Source organism: Petaurus breviceps, unplaced genomic scaffold (assembly GCF_028583685.1).
Source record: "Petaurus breviceps papuanus isolate PSGF00001 unplaced genomic scaffold, PetGlider_PUasm1.0 90823, whole genome shotgun sequence".
Taxonomy (NCBI): Eukaryota; Metazoa; Chordata; class Mammalia; order Diprotodontia; family Petauridae; genus Petaurus; species Petaurus breviceps.
Window position 1 is genome coordinate 9,546,950 of NW_027187352.1, and position 20,129 is coordinate 9,567,078.

Consider the following 20,129-nt stretch of genomic DNA (forward strand, 5'->3'; position numbering starts at 1 on the left):
TTGATGGGATTTCCTGAAGTGATCAGTTTTTGTTCTCCCTATTTTTTCCCCCTCAACCGTATTCATATGTTGCCTAAAGCTTTTGTTCTTAGTTCCTCACTTTCTGGGGCAACTAGCTGGCACAGTATGATAGAACTCTGGGCCTCGAACGAGGAAAACCTAAGTTCAAATCCAGCCTCAGGCACTTACTAGCTGTGGTCTAGGGAAAGTCACTTAACCTGTCTATGCCTCAAGTTTCCTTCACTATAAAATGGGGGTAATAACAGCACCTACTTCCCAAGGTTGTTGTGAAGATAAAATGAAATAATATTTGTAAAGTGCATACAATGCCTGGCCCATCTTAGGTACTTACTATTTCCTTTCTTCCTTCTGGTTTTAACCTGAACTGGAGATTTCCAGAGAAAATGAGACTGCTTAGATTAAATATGGAAACTAAGTTAAATAGACTCCTTACTTAAGGAATTACATTTTACTTCTTTTTAATAAAGTGCATATGATTTGTGGCAACTCTTTTTTGGACTTGAAAAATGGCTGACAATGTTTTGATGAGAATTCAAGTTTATGATTTGTTCATATTCCAAGCTCTCTTAGTTCTTCAAATGTATAACGTCTGAATTTTAATAATTTGTGGTCTATGACCATTATTATAACTTAAATTAGTGCCATGACAGATGTGAGACCCAGAAGGGCTAATTTCTATCAAAAGCAACCAGATATTAACAAGAGGGAAAACTGGGCTTTGGGATCATTAGCTCACAGGCTCTTTGGTCCTTCTTTGTATTCCCAGCATTTTAGCAAACAATACTTGGCACACAGTAGACACTTAATGTTTATTGACTCAATGACTTTATGTAGTATATCATGACAAAGGGTTTCATGTCTCCCCAGCAGAATGTAATATCATTTGTTTTTTTATTTTATATCGTCAATGCCTTATACCTAGTATTTGATAAGTGTTTACTGAATTGAATTATAAACAAAAAAGCAAAAGCAAACATCTTCCACAAATGACCCCAAATAAAAAGACAAGTAAACATTAAACAGTAGGAAAAAAAAGAAGTATAAGCAGGTGAGAGCTTCATAAATTATGAAGTAGTGAAAGAAAATCTTTGACTTCTAGCCTATCACTCTGGATCCTAAAGTAACAGAAATGACATAACTGAGGAGCCAAATGATCTATGGGAGGTCACCAATACTTTCAGTGTTTCTGAAACAATGAATGAGGCTAAAATATGCTAGGGGAAGAAAAGGATAGGTAGTTTAGAAAGACCTGCTGGTAGCTATATATCTATAAGCAGAAAATTTTGACCCATGAGATTATTATATTGGCATTTCATGAGGAACAAATACTCTTTTGAAGGATAAAAGAAAACAGATTGCTTTCCTAACTTTGACTTTTAGAATATGATCTATAATCATAAGCAGAAATATAAATGAGGGGCTAGCACAGTGTGATAGTAATGGAATGTGGAGATTCCCCTGTATTGGGCTTGGTTTTCAAATTGATTGTATTAAAACCCAGAGCTTGTTAATCCCACCTGTGGGATGGACTTTTTGATGTGAAAAGAAAGTCCTGACTGGGAGGAGCTGGTGACGTAGATTTAGAGAGACACTAGAGAGAGGCGGAAGATCTTTTTTTTTTGGAAGCAGCACCTCGTGGAGAGAGAGAGACTAAAAGAATTGCTGGTGGCCGCTTTGAATTGCCCTGGACTTTTGAGACCTGCCCCCTGAGCTGCCAAGGACTGAGGAGACATGGCTGTTTTGCTGGTACTTTGTCTGTCTGTTTTGATGTTATTTTGCCAGATTTGTCCACTGGTGAAAGACTGTCCTGTTGAAGAAGTCCTGGAACCTGGCATTTGGTTAAGAAGGCCTGAGACTGTCCTGCAGACAGAGGTGAATACTGTCCACTGGTGAGGGACAGTACTGTTGTTGCAGGGGTCTGGAGACTGTCCTGCAGACAGAATGAATACTGTCCACTGGTGAGGGACAGTACTGTTGTTGCAGGGGTCTGGGAGCCTTTCTGTTGGTTCAGAAGCCCTGAAGAAGGATTTTCTTGTTGTATGTTTACAGAAATCCTGGGAGAGGGCTTTGCTAATGTGTTCAGGGGTTCTAGGGCTGTTCTACAGACAGAGGATAAATTCATGAAGGGACTGGCAATGTATCTTATGGCCTTGCTAAGCCTTGTCTCTCCAGGAACTAAGATTGCTGAGAACTTGCCTCGTGTCAAGATGAAGACCTCCATTTGGGTATTAAGTGCTGTGTTTAAACTTGATGTAACTCTGGGGTAGATTCAATTGTGATCCAGGGGTGGGGAACTTTTGACCTTTTTGTGTTCTATGGTTGAGCAAATGAATGTATTTTACTTATGTTTGGAAACTAATCTCCATTTGAGAAGAGGGGCTTTGTGGTGGACTTAATTAAGGTATAGCCTAGGGGTGGAGAAGTATTTGGAACAGAGACTTTGTAATTGATTGAATGATTGGAAAGTCCTGGGGTGGGGTAGGCCTTGGAGATTATTTAATCACACTTAGTAAATGCTGTATTTTGAATGATGTCATGTTTTGATCTTCTCTGTTCTGGGTTTGTTACTGAATAAAATAGAGAGCACCTATGCTGGTATTTTGAACCTGGGAAGTTGCCTTTCCTTGGTATTACATTACACACAGCCTTCAAGATGATTTTAAAACAGATGGCTCAACAGTACTAAATAGAAATACTCAACTGAAAAAAACCCAGTTAAAAACACCCTTTGTTGAAACATTATTATTATTATTTTGCTTTTTGGAGTGCAATTGGGGTTAAGTGACTTGCTCAAGGTCACACAGCTAGTTTTTGTGTTAAGTGTCTGAGGCCGGATGTGAGCTCAGTCCTCCTGACTCCAGGGTCGGTGCTCTATTCACTGTGCCACTAGCTACCCCAGCAACATTATTATTAAACATTTAGTATAAATAAATGTTCATTTTGATAGTGATTTTCACAGAAGGGGGTATAAATGAGAGAGAACTAGGAGAAATTGGAGGTCCTATTTTTGAAGCATATTTTGTTGTGTTTTATCTTTAAGAAATGGAAAAAAATCACACCTAAGAGCAAAATATCTAAAAATTTGAAGATATGACATCAAAATTAAAGTATTCATGTTTTAAAAATTCCTTAAGAACAGTGAGTATGTTGTTTTTCATCTTTTGTTTCCACTAATGCTAATTATAGGAATTTGTATATAGATGATGTTTAAAAAACATTTATTTAACTAAATTATCAAAGTGATGCTATATGACTGCAAATCATGGACTATCACCATCTCAGAAAAATCAAAATGGCAGGTGATGCAAAAGAGCTAAGTAGGTTGAAACATATACCACCAATGATGATGTATGAGACATGGCTGGATATAAATGGCTGAAAAAGGGAGGGTGGCCACTCACATATTTCACACATAATTTGTGAATTTTTTTGAAAGAGGCAGGTTATATTATATTACATTACATACATGTTAACATTACATGCTTCCACTTTCTCTCCTTTCACTCTCTTCTTAACCCCATCAACTTCCAACTTCATTATTCAACTGAAACAGATTTCTCCAAAGTTACTAATGATGTATTTGCCATATCCAAGATTCTTTTCTCAGTCCTCATTTTCCTTGATCTTTCTGCTGTCTCTGACATTGCTGAGTACTCTTTTTTTTTTTTTAAGCAATTGGGGTTAAGTAACTTGCTCAAGGTTACACGGCCAGGTGTTTCTGGGTGGGTGCTAAGTGTCTGAGCCCAGGATTCGATCTCCAGGTCTTCTCAACACTGGAGCCGGTGCTCTTACTCGCTGTGCTACCTGGCCACCCCCTGAGTACTCTTTCTATATTTATTCTACACACACACACACACACACACACACACACACACACGCACACACACTATTTTCTCTATTAGAATGTGAGCTCCCTGAGAGTAGGGATCTTTTGAGCTTCTATCCTCAGTATTGGCATGATACCCTGGGACACAGTAGGTGCTTAATAAAGGGTTGATGAATGACTGGTTTCCTGGCTGGCATATTATGAGCTTGCAGTTTATTAAAACCCCTACATTTTTTTTTCAGGAAAACTATCTATACATCCCTCCTCCATCTTGTATTTACATTAATATTCTTCAGGTGATGCCAAAATCATATAATCACAGAACACTATGATATCAGAATAATCAAAACTTAAAGTAACCTAAATGATGATGAAAAGATACATGGTTGGTAGAGGTAGACTGCAGCATGCAATCAAATTTCTAAGTAAGAACTGAGATGAAATGAAATGTCAAGGACACATATGTCTATGAAATGAATTAGATTAGGATAGTTCGAACAATGCATCCATATGCACAAGATATGAAAAGATCCAGATGAAGGCCTTCAGATCATTCAATGACAAATGTGGAAGATTTATGGAAGGGCATGGACAAGAATCAAACAGGATAAGGGGATATGGGTGGGCTATAATTTGTAATGATGGAGTGAGTAACCATTCCAGGGAGATCACACAGTCACTGAAATCTAGAATATAATTAATCATAATTTAAATATCATGACAATTCTATTAGATCCCCACAACCATCTTCATTCTCTCTAACCAGCAAAATTCCATAGACGACACTGAATGGTTAGAGGTGAGGTGAACTACAAATATAGTTTAATTTCAAAGACTTACAACGCTTCAAAAATATGTAAGACTCCATTACTTACCTGCATAATGTCTTGAAGGCTCTCAACAAAAGACATTTCTGCTTCCACCATATAAAACTCTGCCAGATGCCTGCGACTCTGCGAATTCTCAGCTCGGAACGTTGGGCCAAAGGTAAACACTTGAGTGAAAGCTCTGCAATTAAAGATGAAGAGTGCAGAAATAAAACCTATGAACTGTTAAGAACTTATACTGGTCTGAGCTCTGTATGAAAATAGGTTTCTGTTATTGTTTGGAGCATGAACTCACAGATTCTAGTGGGTGGCTATCTTGCTATGACAGCTGATAACAATGGCATAATAAAAATGTTATATTTGCAGAAAACATTCTATCTGAAAGGAACTTCCAAATACTTTACAAATCTTCTGATTTGTCAACAAAAAAAAGAAAACCTATTAACTGTGCTGGTTATATGAGTAGCAGGCAACTTAGTTTCACAGCAGTGAAAAAACAAAGAGAGACCATGACCAACAGGAAATTTCACAAAGAATTTGGGTAGGAAAATCTGAACCACAATCTGGAAAAGTTATTCTGGGGCTGATGAAGAGAGGAAAAAAGAAAGAACAAATAGGGAGGGCAAGTTCAAAGGCTAAAAGAGAGAATCTTCAAGGGCATCCAAAACTTTAGCTAACTGAATAACTGGTAATCAAGGGGCTGGAAGGGATTTTGAGAAATTACTTACTTCATTCTTCAACTTTCACCTGTTCTCTAATGATAAAATTAAAAGTTCAAGCTCCTTTCCTTGGCATTCAAATTTCCTATAATATAAAGCCACCTTATCTTTCTCACATTACGAACCTCTACATATTCTCAGCTTCAGCCAAACTAGATAACGGGCCCGAACATACTTTTCTTTGGGCTTATGCTTGTTTTTTATAAACTAAAATTTTTTTTGGTGGCTGTTCTTTTCATTGACATGGTTGTAGTCACTGTGTACATTGTTCTTGGTTCTGCTTACTTCACTCATATTTCTTATAGCACAATACTATTCCATTACATTCATGTACCACAATTTGCTTTAGCCATTCCTCAATCAATGGGCATCTACTTTGTTCCCAGTTCTTTTCACAAAAAATGCTCCTATAACTATTTTGGTTTCTTCTTATCATCAATGACCTTCTTGGGATATAAGCATGGTAATGGAACCTGTAGGTCATAACAGGTATGGACATTTAATCACTTTGTTTACATGATTCCAAACTGCTCTCCAAAACATTTGTGCGCATACATGACTCCACTCACAGTGTATTACAACGTACCTCTGTCTTCCACAACCCTACAACGTTGACCATTCCCTTCTTTTGTCATCTTTGCTAATATGCAGGATGTGAGGTGAAACCTCAGGATTGTTTTAACTTATATTTTTCTTATGATTATTGGTTTGGAGCATTCTCTCATAAGGTTAAGAGTTTGCAATTTATCTTTTGAGAAATGTTTTTTCATATCCTTTGACTTTTACCTATTGAGGAATGGCTTTTGACTATACATAAAATCAAAAGGCATTATATATTGTATAATTTATATGTAATCTGTTAGTCATATAATCATTATAATTAATTCTATATAAATTAAATAATTATTTCTATACCTCTTAGATACCAAATACTTACCAGAAAGATTTTATACAAATGTTTTTTCCCCTATTTTGTTGTTTACCTTTTTATCCTAGATGCACTGATTAAGTCTAATTTCTGCAGACTGCTTTTCCGTTTCCCCGACAGTTGGGTATTTTTTTAAATCTAAAAGCAAGTTCTTTCCTAGGTAATTTGTTTCCAACTGCATCAAACACTGGGTTATTGAGTTCCTTTGTTTCTGATGCCATCTTCTCTATTTTGTTCCACTGATCTATTTTTTTAACCAGTACCACACGAGTTTGATGACTGCTGCTTTATAATATAGTCTGAGGTCTGAAAGTGCTAGTCTCATACTATTTATCACTGTCCTTGATATTCTAGATCTTTTGTTTCTCCAAATAAATTTTGCTATTATTTTATCAAGTTCTATAAAGTATCTCCTTGATAATGATCGACATACTATTAAGACTGCAAATGAACTTTGGCAGCATTGTCATTTTTATTATATTCACACAACTCAACCATGAGCACTCAATATTCCTCCAGTTATTTATGAAATGAGGATATACCCATTTTTGAGGGTATATTTTTGTAGTCTTCAACTTTACTGAAGATATCTCATTATCTTTGCTGATTCTCCAGGATATTCTAAGTAAACCATCACATCATCAGTAAAAAGATAATTTTATCTCCCCTTTTTCTTTATACTCCTTAATTTCTTTATCTTATTGCTATTGCTAGCATTTCCAAAACTATGTCAAATAATAGTAATTGTTTATGATGCTTGCTTCTGTTTTCAAATAGACACTGTTTGTGTTGTTAAATAAAAGTGTTCTCTATGCTTATACTTTGGGGGGTTTGCAGCATGAATGATTATTATATTTTATCTGGGGCTTTTTCTGTATCTATTGAGATAATCGTATGGTTTTGTTTTTAATATGATTATATTGATTGTTTTTCTAATGCTGAACCATCCCTGCATCCCTTGTATAAATCCAACTTGGTAATGATGTATACTCTATTGGATGAATCAGCTGTCGTCTTAACAGGATTTTATTTAAAAATTCTGAATTGATAGTCATTAATGAGAGTGATCTGTAATTCTTCTTTTGTTGGCATTAGGCCTATATCCCATAAAAGGAATCTTGTAAGGTGTTTTCCTTCTTAATTTTTGAGATAATTTGTGCAGTAGAGGTCCCAATTGTTCATTAAAAGTTTGACAGAATTCTCCTATGTACACATGATGACTGGGAGTTTGTTGTTGTTGCAGTAGCTGTTTTTTTTCCTCCCCTACAATTTGGTAGTTCCTTTACAGCTAGTTCTCTTTCTTTTTCTGAGACTGAATTAAGAGCTCTGTTTGCTATTTTGTTATTTGGGGTATCATAAATTTTTGAAGTTATTGCTCTCTTCTGTATTTTCAGTTTTCTTAGCATATAACTATATACAGTAAATTCTGACAATTCTTTTTATTTCTTCCAATTTTGTTGTAATTTTACCTTGTTCATTTGGTATTTTCTTGATTTGACTTTCTACACTCTTTTTAATCAGAGTGGCTAAAGATTTATCAAATTTATTAGTATTTTTAAAAATTAACTTTTAGCTTTATTTATAATTTCTATAGATTTTTTTGGTGTCCAGTTTATCTACTTCTCCTCTAATACTTAATATAATCTTTTCTGTGCTTACTTCAGGTTTGTTGGTTTTGTAATTTTAAAAAATGAATATTTTCATGAATCTTTTCTTTTTCTACTTTTTCAATGTATGTTTGTGATATATTCCCTCATTCCCCAGAACTGCTTCAGCTGCATCTCAGAAATTTTGGTATGTCACTTCATCACTATGCTTCTCCTTTTACATAATTACATAATAAACACACAATCCTAAATTCTATCATTTGCTCTTTGATCTACTCATTATTTAGGATTTTAATGCTAAGTTTCCACTTGGATTTATGTCTTTCGTTTGTGCTTCCCCAATTGGTGATTATTTTATTGCATTATGGTCTGTAAGGGATGTGTTTAATAATTCTGTTATTTACATTTGTTTGTAATACCTTTATTTCTGTAAAACTATTATGTCATATATAATCCCATTTATTTTTGTTGTTTTTTTTTTACTTTTTGGAGAGGGGGTAGGGCAATTGGGGTTAAGTGACTGTTAAGTGTCTGCGGCTAGATTTGAACTCAGGTCCTCCTGACTCCAGGGCCGGTGCTTTATTCACTGTACCGCTAGCCACCCCATATATAATCCCATTTAGAAGAATCCATGTCTTTTAAGCTCTGATTTCTCTAGTAATTTATTCACTTCTCTATCTTTCCCTTTGTTTATGTCTTTGTTAAATTTGTCCAGAATTGAGATACTGAAATCTCCTGCCACTACCATATTATAGTTATCTGTAACTTTTTGTAGTTCAATTATTTTTCCTTTGTGAATTCAGATGCTAAGGCATTTGCTGCATATAAATTTTAAAATGGTGTTGGTTTGTTGTCTATGTTTGCTTTCAGCATAGTGTAATTTCTTTAATTTTTTTATGTTAGGAATGTCTGTTTTTGCTTTGTCTTACTGAAAGACTTCAGCTCCTGAGTTTTTGTATTCACCTGGTGCATAATAGATTTTGTTCTGTTCTCATTTTTACTGTGCCTATCTTTGTTCTTTTAGCTGTGTTTTTTGCGAGCAACAGATTATAAGGTTTTTGTTTATGTATATAATATATAAACTTTATGTATATAATCCATAATTTTTCATTTTATTGAACTGTTTAATTAATTTACATTTAGAGTTATTAGAGCTGGGTTTACATTATCATACATTTATTTATAATATTTTCTTTTTTAAAATTACAATTTTTTCCCCTTTTCCTCTGTAAACACAAGTACTTTGTCTCTTCAGTTATCTTAGCTTAATCTACTTTAAGGCAACCCTATTCCCAACTGCTCTTCACTCATTGTTTAGTCTCCAACCCTCCCCATTTGTTACCCCTTTCTGTGGTTTTTCTTAACTTAAAAATTTGTTTTTTTCTTCTCAATTAAGTAGTCAAATAAATCCTCCCTTTTCTTCTTCCCTTCAACTTGTTTTATTCATTAGTTATTTAAAATTTCATTTTTTGGGCCTTCATTATTTATTTTCCTTTCAGTCTATTCTAGAGACTTTTATTTCTTGATTCATGACTTTTATACTTATTTGATCCTTCTTTAGCTTCCATATTCCTTATAGCATTAATTTCTAAAGTACCTACTGTGGGTTGTCTCTTCTAAATAGTTTTTAACTTATTATTGTCTTGTAAATCATTCCTTCTGGACCTTTTTTTCTGTTGTGCTTCCCTCTTGCAGAAGGTAGGAGTTTTCTTATGTCCCTGACCACGCAGTTCATTAATCCTTTTCTCCCCATAATCATTTCTCTCCCTAACTCATTTCCCATGAAATCTTACTGGGCATATGTTCTTCCACTCTTCTAAGGGTAAGCTGTACCCAAGAGCTCTGATTCCCCCTTTCCTGAGGCAGCATGAGTGGTCTAAGCATCAAATACCTAAAGACTATACACATTTTAAAGCTCTTATCTTCCTTTACAGAATATCTTTTCTACTATGGTACCATTTATCAGTGGTATGCCTTACCACAACTGAAACAAATTTGCCCTTTTCCTACCCTCAGTTTTAACTTCTCTCTTTGCCTCCTTACCCATGCCGACTCTCTTCTTTCTAAGAGATTACAGGCATGGTTTACCTGTCATGTATTTCTGCGGTATGGGGTATTAAAAAAGCAAACAACTTGTGTAATCTGGTTTTCTTTCTAGGAATTCTTCAAATGTCTCTTTTTCCTGAAAGTCCGTCTTTTAACATTAACAGTTAAGCATGACTTTTCAGGGTAGGTTATCCTGGGTTGCATTTTGAGCTCCTTTATCTTTGGAATATATTTCATTCCCTTTTATACCTCTGGTGGGTGCAGAATAGTCTTGTTATTTGCATTTCCATTCCTTTATATTTTAAGGCCTTTCTCCTAATTTCCTGAAGAATTTATTGTCATTGCAATTCTTTGATTTAAGCACTGTGTCCTGAAGTTTGAAGCACAGGTTGTTTTTTTAATTGTTCCTTTATTGGAAGTGATCTGTGGCTTCTTTTGATTGGAACTTTATTTCTGTGCTCTGATATTCTGGGCAGTTTTTTTGTACTATTTCTTGCATTTTCACGTTTGTCTTTTTATCATGTTCTTCTGGGACATCTATAACCCTTAATTTTATCTCTATGCTTCCTGTCTTCAAAATCAATATATTTTACTTATATAGAGATCACATTTTCTTTTAACCTTATGGCATTTTGCTTCTCTTCTTCAAGATTTCCTTTACTTTTGCTTATTTGCATTCTCAGTTATTATTTCTTTTGTTTCTTGGTTGAGAACTACCACTGTGAATTAGTTTTCTTACTCAGATAATTACCTTGGCTGTGTATGTCATAAATTCTATTTTCATAATTCTTAGTTTTCTTGTAAAACATTCAGGAACATTTTGCTACGATCCCACGCTCTCTTGGTGCTCCACAAGGTGCGCTGCCTCATCAGGTGTCGATTCACTTTCTTTTGTCTTACAATATTTATTCAGGGATGATCAGACTTGTTTAGCTGTTCTGGAGGGCCCCTACCCACACTCACAGTTTTCTTACAAATTACTATCCTCCATACTGTCTATAGTTCAGCCATAATGGCTTATCTGCTGCTTTTCACACATGACACTCCACTTCCTATATCTGTGCCTACTTTGCACTGGCTCTCCCAAATTTTGTTATCTAATATCAACTGTGCCGTTACTCAGCAAGTCAATACCGATTCAACAGTCCAATTTGCAGAGCAACTGTTCCCAAACTTCTCATCTTTTCTCAAGCCTCTCCTGATAAATCTTCCCCTTGATCTTTTCTATCAAGCACACTATCTCTTATTGACCTAAAACTCCATCTTCTTCCCTCCTTATCCTACATTGTTCAAACATCTTCCAGCACCATTTCCTCCTTCATTCTTGTCTTGATGAAGTGTCCCTTTCTCCTTGTCTAGGACCACCCCTTTACATGCAACCTGTATCACATCTAGTTCCACAACACCAATTGCCTTATGGCCATACTGAATAAGATGCCCCAAACGCATCTCAAACTCAGCATATCCAAAATATCCAAAACAGAATTTATCATGTTTTCCCCCAAATCTACCCTTCTTCCCAAGTTTCCTATTACAATTCAGGTTACTACTATTCTGTCAATTATTGAGGCTGACAACCTCAGTGTCATTCTCAACTCCCCTCTGGCACTCACCCCACATATTCAGTCCACTATGAAATCTTCTCTCCTTTCATAAAACCACAACTCTAATTTAGGTTCTCATCAAGATTATAATAACCTTATAACTAGTGCTTATCACAGTGCCTGGCACACAGTAGGTACTTAATATGACCGACTAGTTATAACTGGTCTCTTTGCATTAAGTGTCTCCCTAGTCTAATCCATCTTTCCACTCAGTGCCAAGGTGATTTTTTTTCCTAAAGTGTAGGTGTGATCGTCTCACACATATAACACCTCCCACAACCAATAATTTCTAGTGGCTCTCTATTTCTTTAGGATCAAGAATAAAGTCCTCCGTACTATAAAAATGCTAGCTATTATTACATTTCTTATTGTGAGAGACAGCAAAGAGTTAAGTTTCCACAGAACTGCTAAAAATTACTGAAGTACAAACTACTGATAATAAATTGTGAGAAACAGTAAGGAATTAAGTTTCCATAGAATTGTTAGACATTATTGAAGTAAGATAAAGGGAATTAGCAGATAGCAGGTGGACCCGACCAATCAGAAGGTAGACAAAGGCCTTGAAAGGCCTTCAGATTCAGATAAGAACTGATTCAGTTTGAGCCAGTAGAGGTCAATGATTGAATATTCCAAAATTAGTACTGCACTTCATTGACAAATCTTATGTATATTATCTAACATACCTCACATAAAATTAGAGCCTCATTAGTAGAATATGGGATCCATAATGAAGGTAGGGGGTCATGCTTTACATATCTAGGAGAAATATGTAATGGGCATATGGGGAAAATTGAAACCCTGAAGAGAATGGGCCAATCCGTCTTCTAAAGGGAGGTTTCCATGCTAACAATATAAAGCTCTTCTCACTTTGGTATTCAGCACTCCCTGCCTCCTAAAGAAGGATGGAGTTCACTTCCGGCCAGAGGTGTTCAATTCCTCTGAACTTCTCATCAGTAAACTTCTTTTGATACCCAAATATTGGTATCAATTGTGTTTGTGTTTCTAACATTAAGGTATTTAAAACTTTTCACAACCTGGTTCTTTTTTACCTTTCTAGTCTTCTCATATTTTACTGCCCTTTACAAGCTTCTAAGATCTCACAACACTGGTAGTCATAATGATACTTTGTAAATAACTACATAAACATCAAAATGCAAGAAATAAAAAAGAAAATTGCCCAGAATATCAGAATACAGAAATAAAGTGTCAATCAAGAGAATCCACTGATAGCTTCTAGTAAAACAATAAAAAAAAACCCAAAACAACAAACTATGTTTCCTACCTCCATGCTTCTGCACTGGTTATCCCCTGGTGTGCTCTTCATCCTCACCTCTGACTATTAGTCTTTCTGGTGTTCTACGACAGCTCAAATCCCACCTTCTTCCTAATTCCCCCAGATGATAATGTTCTCCCCTACAGATTATTTTCTATCAACTTTGTATGTATCTTACATATACCTACGTATTTTCATTTTTGAATTATCAATTAAAAAGTGAGCTCTTAGAAAACAGAGGCTTTTAGCTTTTTTTTTTATATTCTATATTCTTACCATCATGCCTCATGTTACATAAGCAAGAACTTAAAAAAACGCTTCCTCACTGTCCCTCATGCCAACTGTTCTAACATCTTTGGGATTTCTCAAACAATAACTTTCTAACAATAATATCCAGTCCCCTATGCTTTCTCTGGTACTGCCTCACTTTTATCTGTGTATCCCCAGTTCTTAGGACAGCTTCCTATTCCATCACATAGCAGGTACTTAATAAATGTTTGTTGATTATTTGATATCATATAACAGTATTTATCATAGTAATTTGTGAATGGATAGGCAAATGTAGCTACTAAATAAATGTTGGGATTAAATAAATGTTTGTTAAATGAATACCTTAAGACAGAATAGTGCATTTTAGTCATATTAGTGAGATAAATGTCATATTTTTAATGAATGTCAAATAATAGAATGTGCTTGTCTTATTCATTCACTTTCAATGTTCACAGAACTGAAACATGACAGTTAACGAGTTACTGCACAATTGTTAATGTTATTAAATGAACAGGACGGATTGCAACCTAGTCAAACTGGTCTTCTTGCTGTTCCTTACACATAATACTTCATCTTCTGTCTCCATCCCTTGGCATAATCTGTCTCTCAAACCTGGAATAAATTTTCCTCTTCAAGTCTGCCTCTGACAATCCCAAGTTTCCTTTTTCCTTTTTGTCACTTTCAGTTTCATTGTTGTGTTATGCTTTTATATCACAAACATTTACAGATTACTTGTACTTCATGAGCGAACTCCTGTAACAAGGTAAAACAGTAAAGTAAAACCAATAACACAGTGACTTCATCTTAAAGTATATCTGTGGCATACATAGACACACATTTTATCTCTCTCCTACTTCCCATACCATTAGAGAAAAAAAAAGAAAAACAAATCTCTTGCAATAAATATGTAAAGCAAAGACAAATTAATTACCTCAATAACTATATTAAAAAATTCTGTTGTTATTGAGTTGTTTTAGTCATGTCCAACTCTTTGTGACCCCATTTGGGGATTTCCTGGTAAAGATACTGGAGTGGTTTGTCATTTCCTTCTCCAATTCATTTTACAGATGAGGAAACTGAGGCAAATAGGGTTAGTGACTTGTTTCACAGTGTTTGAGGCTAGATTTGAACTGAGGCAGGCAAGTCTCCCTGACTCCAGGCCTGGCTCACTATTCACCATGGCACCACCTCGCTGCTCCATATACAAAGTATTTATTGTCTAATTCTACAGCCTAAATCTATCATCTCTCTGTCACAGTATGTTTCAACAGTGGTCCTCTAGAATCATGAATGGTCACTGTATTAATCATAGTTCCCACAGCTTTCAAAGTTGTCTGTTTCTGCTGTACTGTTCATCACATAAATGATTGTCCTGGGTCTGTTCATTTCTTTCTTCATTAGTTTACAAAAGTCTTCAAAATTGTTCATTTTTATAGTACTGATGTTTTAGTTTAAAATGTTCTGGTTCTGCTCATTTTACTCTGCATTCATAAGTGTCTTTCCACGTCTTTTCAAAATCATTTATTTCTTCATTTCTTACAGCACAATAGTACTCCATTACATTAACATACCACAACTTATTTAGTCATTCCTCAAAAGATGATTACCCCTTTAGTTTATAGTTTTTTTATACCACAAAAGACTCCTCTGATCCAGCTCCTGGATAAGGAGGCGCACTAGCATTGCAGAGCTGGCAGCCACAGGGGACAGAGAACTCTCCTCACAGTTCCAGGGTAGAAAAGAGAGCTTGTGGTTACTCACGGGGCAGGGGAGGAGTAAACACCTCTCCTTAGATCATACTACCTTGCAAGAACTGAAAACTTAGAGGTCCCCAGAAGTATTTCTGTAAACAGCTGCACAAAAACCCTGAAGCTTGAGACAGTGGGCCCTCTACCCTGGAAGCAGAGCCCTACTTTAACAAAGACTTAAAAGTCAACTAATAAGTGGGGAAAATGAGCAAACAATGGAAAAAAAAAACTCTTCTGACTATTGAAAGCTACTATGGTGACAAGGAAAATCAAAACACACTCAGAAGAAAACAACAAAATCAAAGCTCCTATATCCAAAGCCTCCAAGAAAAATATGAATTGATTTCAGGTCATGGAAGAGCTCAGAATTTTGAAAATCAAGTAAGAGTGGCAGGGGAAAAACTGGGAAGAGAAATGAGAGTGGTGCAAGAAAATAATGAAAAACAAGGCAACAGCTTGGTAAAGGAAACACAAAAAATACTGAAGAAAATAACACCTTTCAAAAACAGACTGGGCCAAATGGTCAAAGAGGTCCAAAAAGCCAATGAGGAGAATGCCTTAAGAAGCAGAACTGGCCAAATGGAAAAGGAGGTACAAAAGCTCACTGAAGAAAATAATTCCTTAAAAATTAGAATGGAGAGAGACTTCATTCATTCATGCTCGCGGCCGGGGTCGGAGGTCACAGTGAGCGTCTAGGAGGCCGAAGGAGGAAGATGGCAGTGGAGTCCCGCGTCACTCAGGAGGAAATTAAGAAGGAACCAGAGAAGCCCATTGACTGGGAGAGGACGTGCCCGCTGCTCCTGCGGGTCTTCACCACTAATAACGGTCGACAACACCGAGTGGAAGAGTTCTCCCGAGGAAACGTGCCTTCGAGCAAGCTGCAGATCTACACCTGGATGGATGCAACCTTGAAAGAATTGACTAGTTTAGTAAAAGAGGTCTACCCAGAAGCTCGAAAGAAGGGTACACACTTCAATTTTGCCATTGTTTTTACGGATCTTAAAAGACCTGGTTATCGAGTGAAAGAGATTGGCAGTACTATGTCTGGCAGAAAGGGGACTGATGACTCCATGACCCTACAGTCTCAGAAGTTCCAAATAGGAGATTATTTGGATATAGCAATCACTCCTCCAAATCGGGCACCACCTCTCTCAGGGTGCATGAGACCATATTAAACTTTGCTTACTGTTTCTTGCATTTGTTTGAAAAAAAAAATTAGAATGGAACAAATGGAAGCTAATAACTTTATAAAAAATCAAGAAACAATAAAACAAAACCAAAAGAATGAAAAAATAGAAGACAATGTCAAATATCTTTTTGAAAAATAACTGATCTGTAAAATAGATCCAGGAGAGAGAATTTAAACATTATTGGACTACCTGAATTCCATGACCAAAAAAGAGAGAGGCCATGTATCCCCATTTCAAAGAGTCATTAATTATTTTAAATAGCCTTGTTGGTCTCCTTCAAATCTCCCCACTACAATCTATACCTTCTGCTCAGCAATCAAACTGATCTTACTAAAGCACAGGTCTATGTGACTCTTCTATGCAATAAATTCCAGTGACTCCCTATTACCTCCAGATCAAATATAAAATCCTCTGTCTGGCATTCTAAGTCCATTTAGTAAGCTGATACAATCCTTCCAATCCTCTTACATCTTACTCTCCACCACTTTCTCTTCAATCCAGTGACACTTGCTTCTTTACTTCTCTTTAATATGTAAGACAAATGCAAAAATAATTTTTTTACAAAATATATTGAGCCCAGAGAGCTGCAAAGTTCCATGAAGTTTCACAAGAAGGAAATATAATTTTCAACTGAGTAAAATCAGTTTAGGCTTTGTAAAAAGGTTATAAAAGAAGCCTGGACCCAGTTCTTATCACTTATTAGGTATGGCTCTGAATTTAACATCTCTGGGCTTCAGTTTCTCACCCGTAAAATAAAGAGGATATATTAAATGACCTCTATGGTTCTTCTAGCTCTAAACTTTTGATCCTATCAATGTATGCAAATATGTAATAATGTAAATAAATAATGTATGTATGTAAAATAATGTCTAGTGTATATACAGTAATTTAATAAAACTTTAAAGAATTATTATTGTGGAAGGTTTGAAATCCTAGGCTATGGAGTTTGGACTTTATTTGGTAGTCAGTAAGGACTTTACTATCTTAAGCAATGGAATAATTAATCATACTTTTACCTAAGGCATAAAATAAATAAATCTGAAAGGCATATAAAAAATAGAGGTGAGATTGAATGCAGGGAGATCAACTGGGGGCTATGGCAACACCCCATACAAAAGGTAACTGACTTGTTCAGAAATGCTAATAGTAGGAATGGAAAGGAATAATTGAATTCAAATGAGATTGTATAGATAAAATTAACAAGAGTTGGCAGTTAACTGCTTTGACAAGAGAAAGGGAGGAATGAAAGATGACACTGAGGTTTTAGTGACTAGGAGAATGGTGTCTGGGAGACAATGACAGAAAAAGAGATGACAGGAAAAGGAACAACTTCTTTGGAAGAAAAACAATATTTTCAGTATTTTTAGACATGTTGAGTTTGAAGTATTCATGGGATACTCTAGGAGAAATACCAAATAACTAATTAGAAAGAGATATGAGCTTAGGAGAGTTAAAAGATGTATTTCATAGTCCACTATACATAAAGGTGATAGTTGAAGTAAGAAAGATAGATGAAATCGCCACAGGAAGAGATTTAAAAAGAGAAGGGGACTATGCCTCCCTTGTACTACATTAAGGGGTGTGGGAGGAAGGAAATAGGGCCTCTAAGGGTCAGGCAGGTAGGTCAATAGATAGAGCACTGGTCTTGGAGTCAGGAGGACCTGAGTTTAAATCTGACCTTAAAAACCGGACACTTGCTAATTGTGTGGCCTGGGAAGAAGGAGAAGGAGAAAGAGAATGAGGAGGAAGAGGAAGAAGAAGCCGCCTTCAAGGAGCAAGAGAAGGACTGGTTAAAAAGGTAGAATAATACTAAGAGTACAGTGACATAAAAGCCAAGAGACTGAAGAGTATCAGGAAGTGGATATTCAATGTCAAATGCCACACAGAGACTAAGGAATCACAGGGTGTAAAGGCCAGAAGGGAGGTTAGAGATCATTTACTCTGACCTGTAACCCGAACAGGAATACCTTCTATAAACAGTGATGGAGAACACACTCCCTGTTGAAGCAGCCCACTCCATTTTTGGACAGCTCTAACTTTCAGGAAGTTTTTCCTTATACAAAGAAGTAAAAACCTGCTTTGGCAACCTGTACCCAGTCTTCTTAGTGATGTTTTCTGGGGTCAAGTAAAACAAACCAGTATGTTTTCCACATGACAACCCTTCAAATATATATCTATACAGCCAGCCATAATTCCTCCTGAGGCTTTGGTCCCACATCACAAAGTGTCTATTGTCCCATACACATCTCAAAGTCTTCATATTCAGCAACATAATCTACCTTTCTTCCAAAACCTATACCTTTTTCAAACTTCCCTATTACTGTCCAGGGTACCAACTTCCTTTCAGTCATCCAAGTATATCCTCATTTACTCATTTTCATCCCACAAATCTTGCCATGTCCACCTCCATGGCACCTTTTGTATCTATCCCCTTCTCTCTAACTCATAAAACCTCCACCCTAGTTCAGGTTCTCATTACTACTGGCCTAGACTACTATAATAGCTTCCCCTGTGACCACCCTGCATTAAGTCTCCTTAGTCCAGTCAATCCTTTACATAGCAGTCACAGTGATTTTCTTCAGGTGGAGGTTTGCCTATTTCACACACAGACCCACCACACCTCCACCTTGATAAACCCCAGTGGCTCCTTATAGCCACAATCAAACTGAACCTCTTCAGTTTGGTATTCAGAGTTTTTCACAACTTGGCTCTTTCCTACCCTTTGAGTTTCCTCACATATTACTCCTTTCCATGCTCCCTACAGTTCTGTCATATTGGCCTGTTCTTGTTCCTCACATTTAATGCTCCATCTCCCTGCACCTTTGTACTGATGGTCAATGCTTAGCCTGTATTTCCACCTCACCTACAAATCTTGGAATACCTGGTTTTCTTTAAGATTTAGCTCAAATGACTCCTACCAAATGAGGCCTTTAATGTTCTTCCCTCTCCTCCATATTCCCATGTTACTTCCCTTCCCTTTAAGGTTAGCCAGAATCTTCTCTGCCGATGGAAGGTAAATCTTTTTTGTGTATGAACAGACTGGTTGCTTCAAGGGTCAAAAAGAGAATATTTACAAATGGAAAAGTGATAAAATAATCTGTGAAGAAACATAGGATCTCTAGCATAAACTGTTTCAGAGAGACTGTTCTGAGGACCAGAGGGAGAAAATGCCTTCAGATAAATAGACTAAAACGACCTGTTTGAAGGCAGAGCAATGACTGGGGTGGTGATGGCTTCAGGGCATTGTGGTCCATTAGTTCATTTGCATGTGACTATTTTTTATGAATAAAATAACTGTTTTGAGGCTATAGCAAGATTATATGGTGACTGTTGTGTTTAAGTCCAGACAGGAAGATGAATTTCTTGGGTGTTACCTCCAAAGCTAAAGATAAATAACTGACCACCAGGAAAGTGATTTGAAGCATTACAAGCTGGTAAGATAGAAAGTAAGCAGGGAACAGAAGTCACAAGAAACTGGGGATGGAAAACACAGAAGGTTTCTAGTTAGCTGACTCTTTAGCTGTTTTGCTGGGAGCTCGCTATCTGGAGAACTACTTTGCTGAGTGGCCAAGAAAGGCTGGAGTAGCTGCTGTAAGTTCAGAAGAGAGCTGAATCCCAATATTATGTGGAGAAGGGACTGGCTTGCCTTCTACTGTCCTTGTGGTTTGAGAGAAAGAGAGGGAGAAAGAAAGACTTCGCATGTTTTGCAGTGAACTGTGTTTTGTTTTGAAAGCTTTTATTTTCTTGATTTTTCTGCCTTTTGGAGGGCAATTTGGGATTAAGTAACTTGCCCAAGGTTACACGGCTAGTTTTTTTTTCGTGTGGGTGTTAAGTGTCTGAGGCCAGAACGAAACTCAGGTCCTCCTGACTCCGGGAACAGTGCTTTACTCACTGCGCCATCTAGCCACCCCTGTGTTTTGTTTTAAGAAGAGACCTGGAGGGGCGGCTGGGTGGCACAGTGAGTAGAGTGCCGGCCCTGGAATCAGAAGGACCTGAGCTCAGATGGGGCCTCAGATGCTTAAAACACACACACACACACACACACACACACACACACACACACACACACA

The 20,129-nt window shown here is 36.6% G+C and overlaps 1 protein-coding gene, 1 long non-coding RNA gene and 1 pseudogene across 6 annotated transcripts in view; 2 read left to right on the plus strand and 1 right to left on the minus strand.

Moving 5' to 3' along the window:
• Positions 1–20,129, minus strand: part of NARS2 (asparaginyl-tRNA synthetase 2, mitochondrial) — a 174,731-nt gene that overhangs the window by 64,838 nt on the left and 89,764 nt on the right. For all 5 annotated transcript variants that reach the window (XM_069070945.1, XM_069070944.1, XM_069070943.1 and 2 more), the window contains one exon: positions 4,723–4,855. In XM_069070945.1, the coding sequence (XP_068927046.1) occupies positions 4,723–4,855 (133 nt within the window). The remainder of the gene's footprint in view (positions 1–4,722; positions 4,856–20,129) is intronic.
• On the plus strand, positions 1,456–2,630 carry LOC138148385 (uncharacterized). Its single transcript, XR_011165045.1, has 2 exons — positions 1,456–1,893; positions 1,962–2,630. It is a non-coding gene; the product is annotated as an uncharacterized lncRNA (long non-coding RNA).
• LOC138148386 (histone deacetylase complex subunit SAP18 pseudogene) lies at positions 15,489–16,059 on the plus strand (annotated as a pseudogene).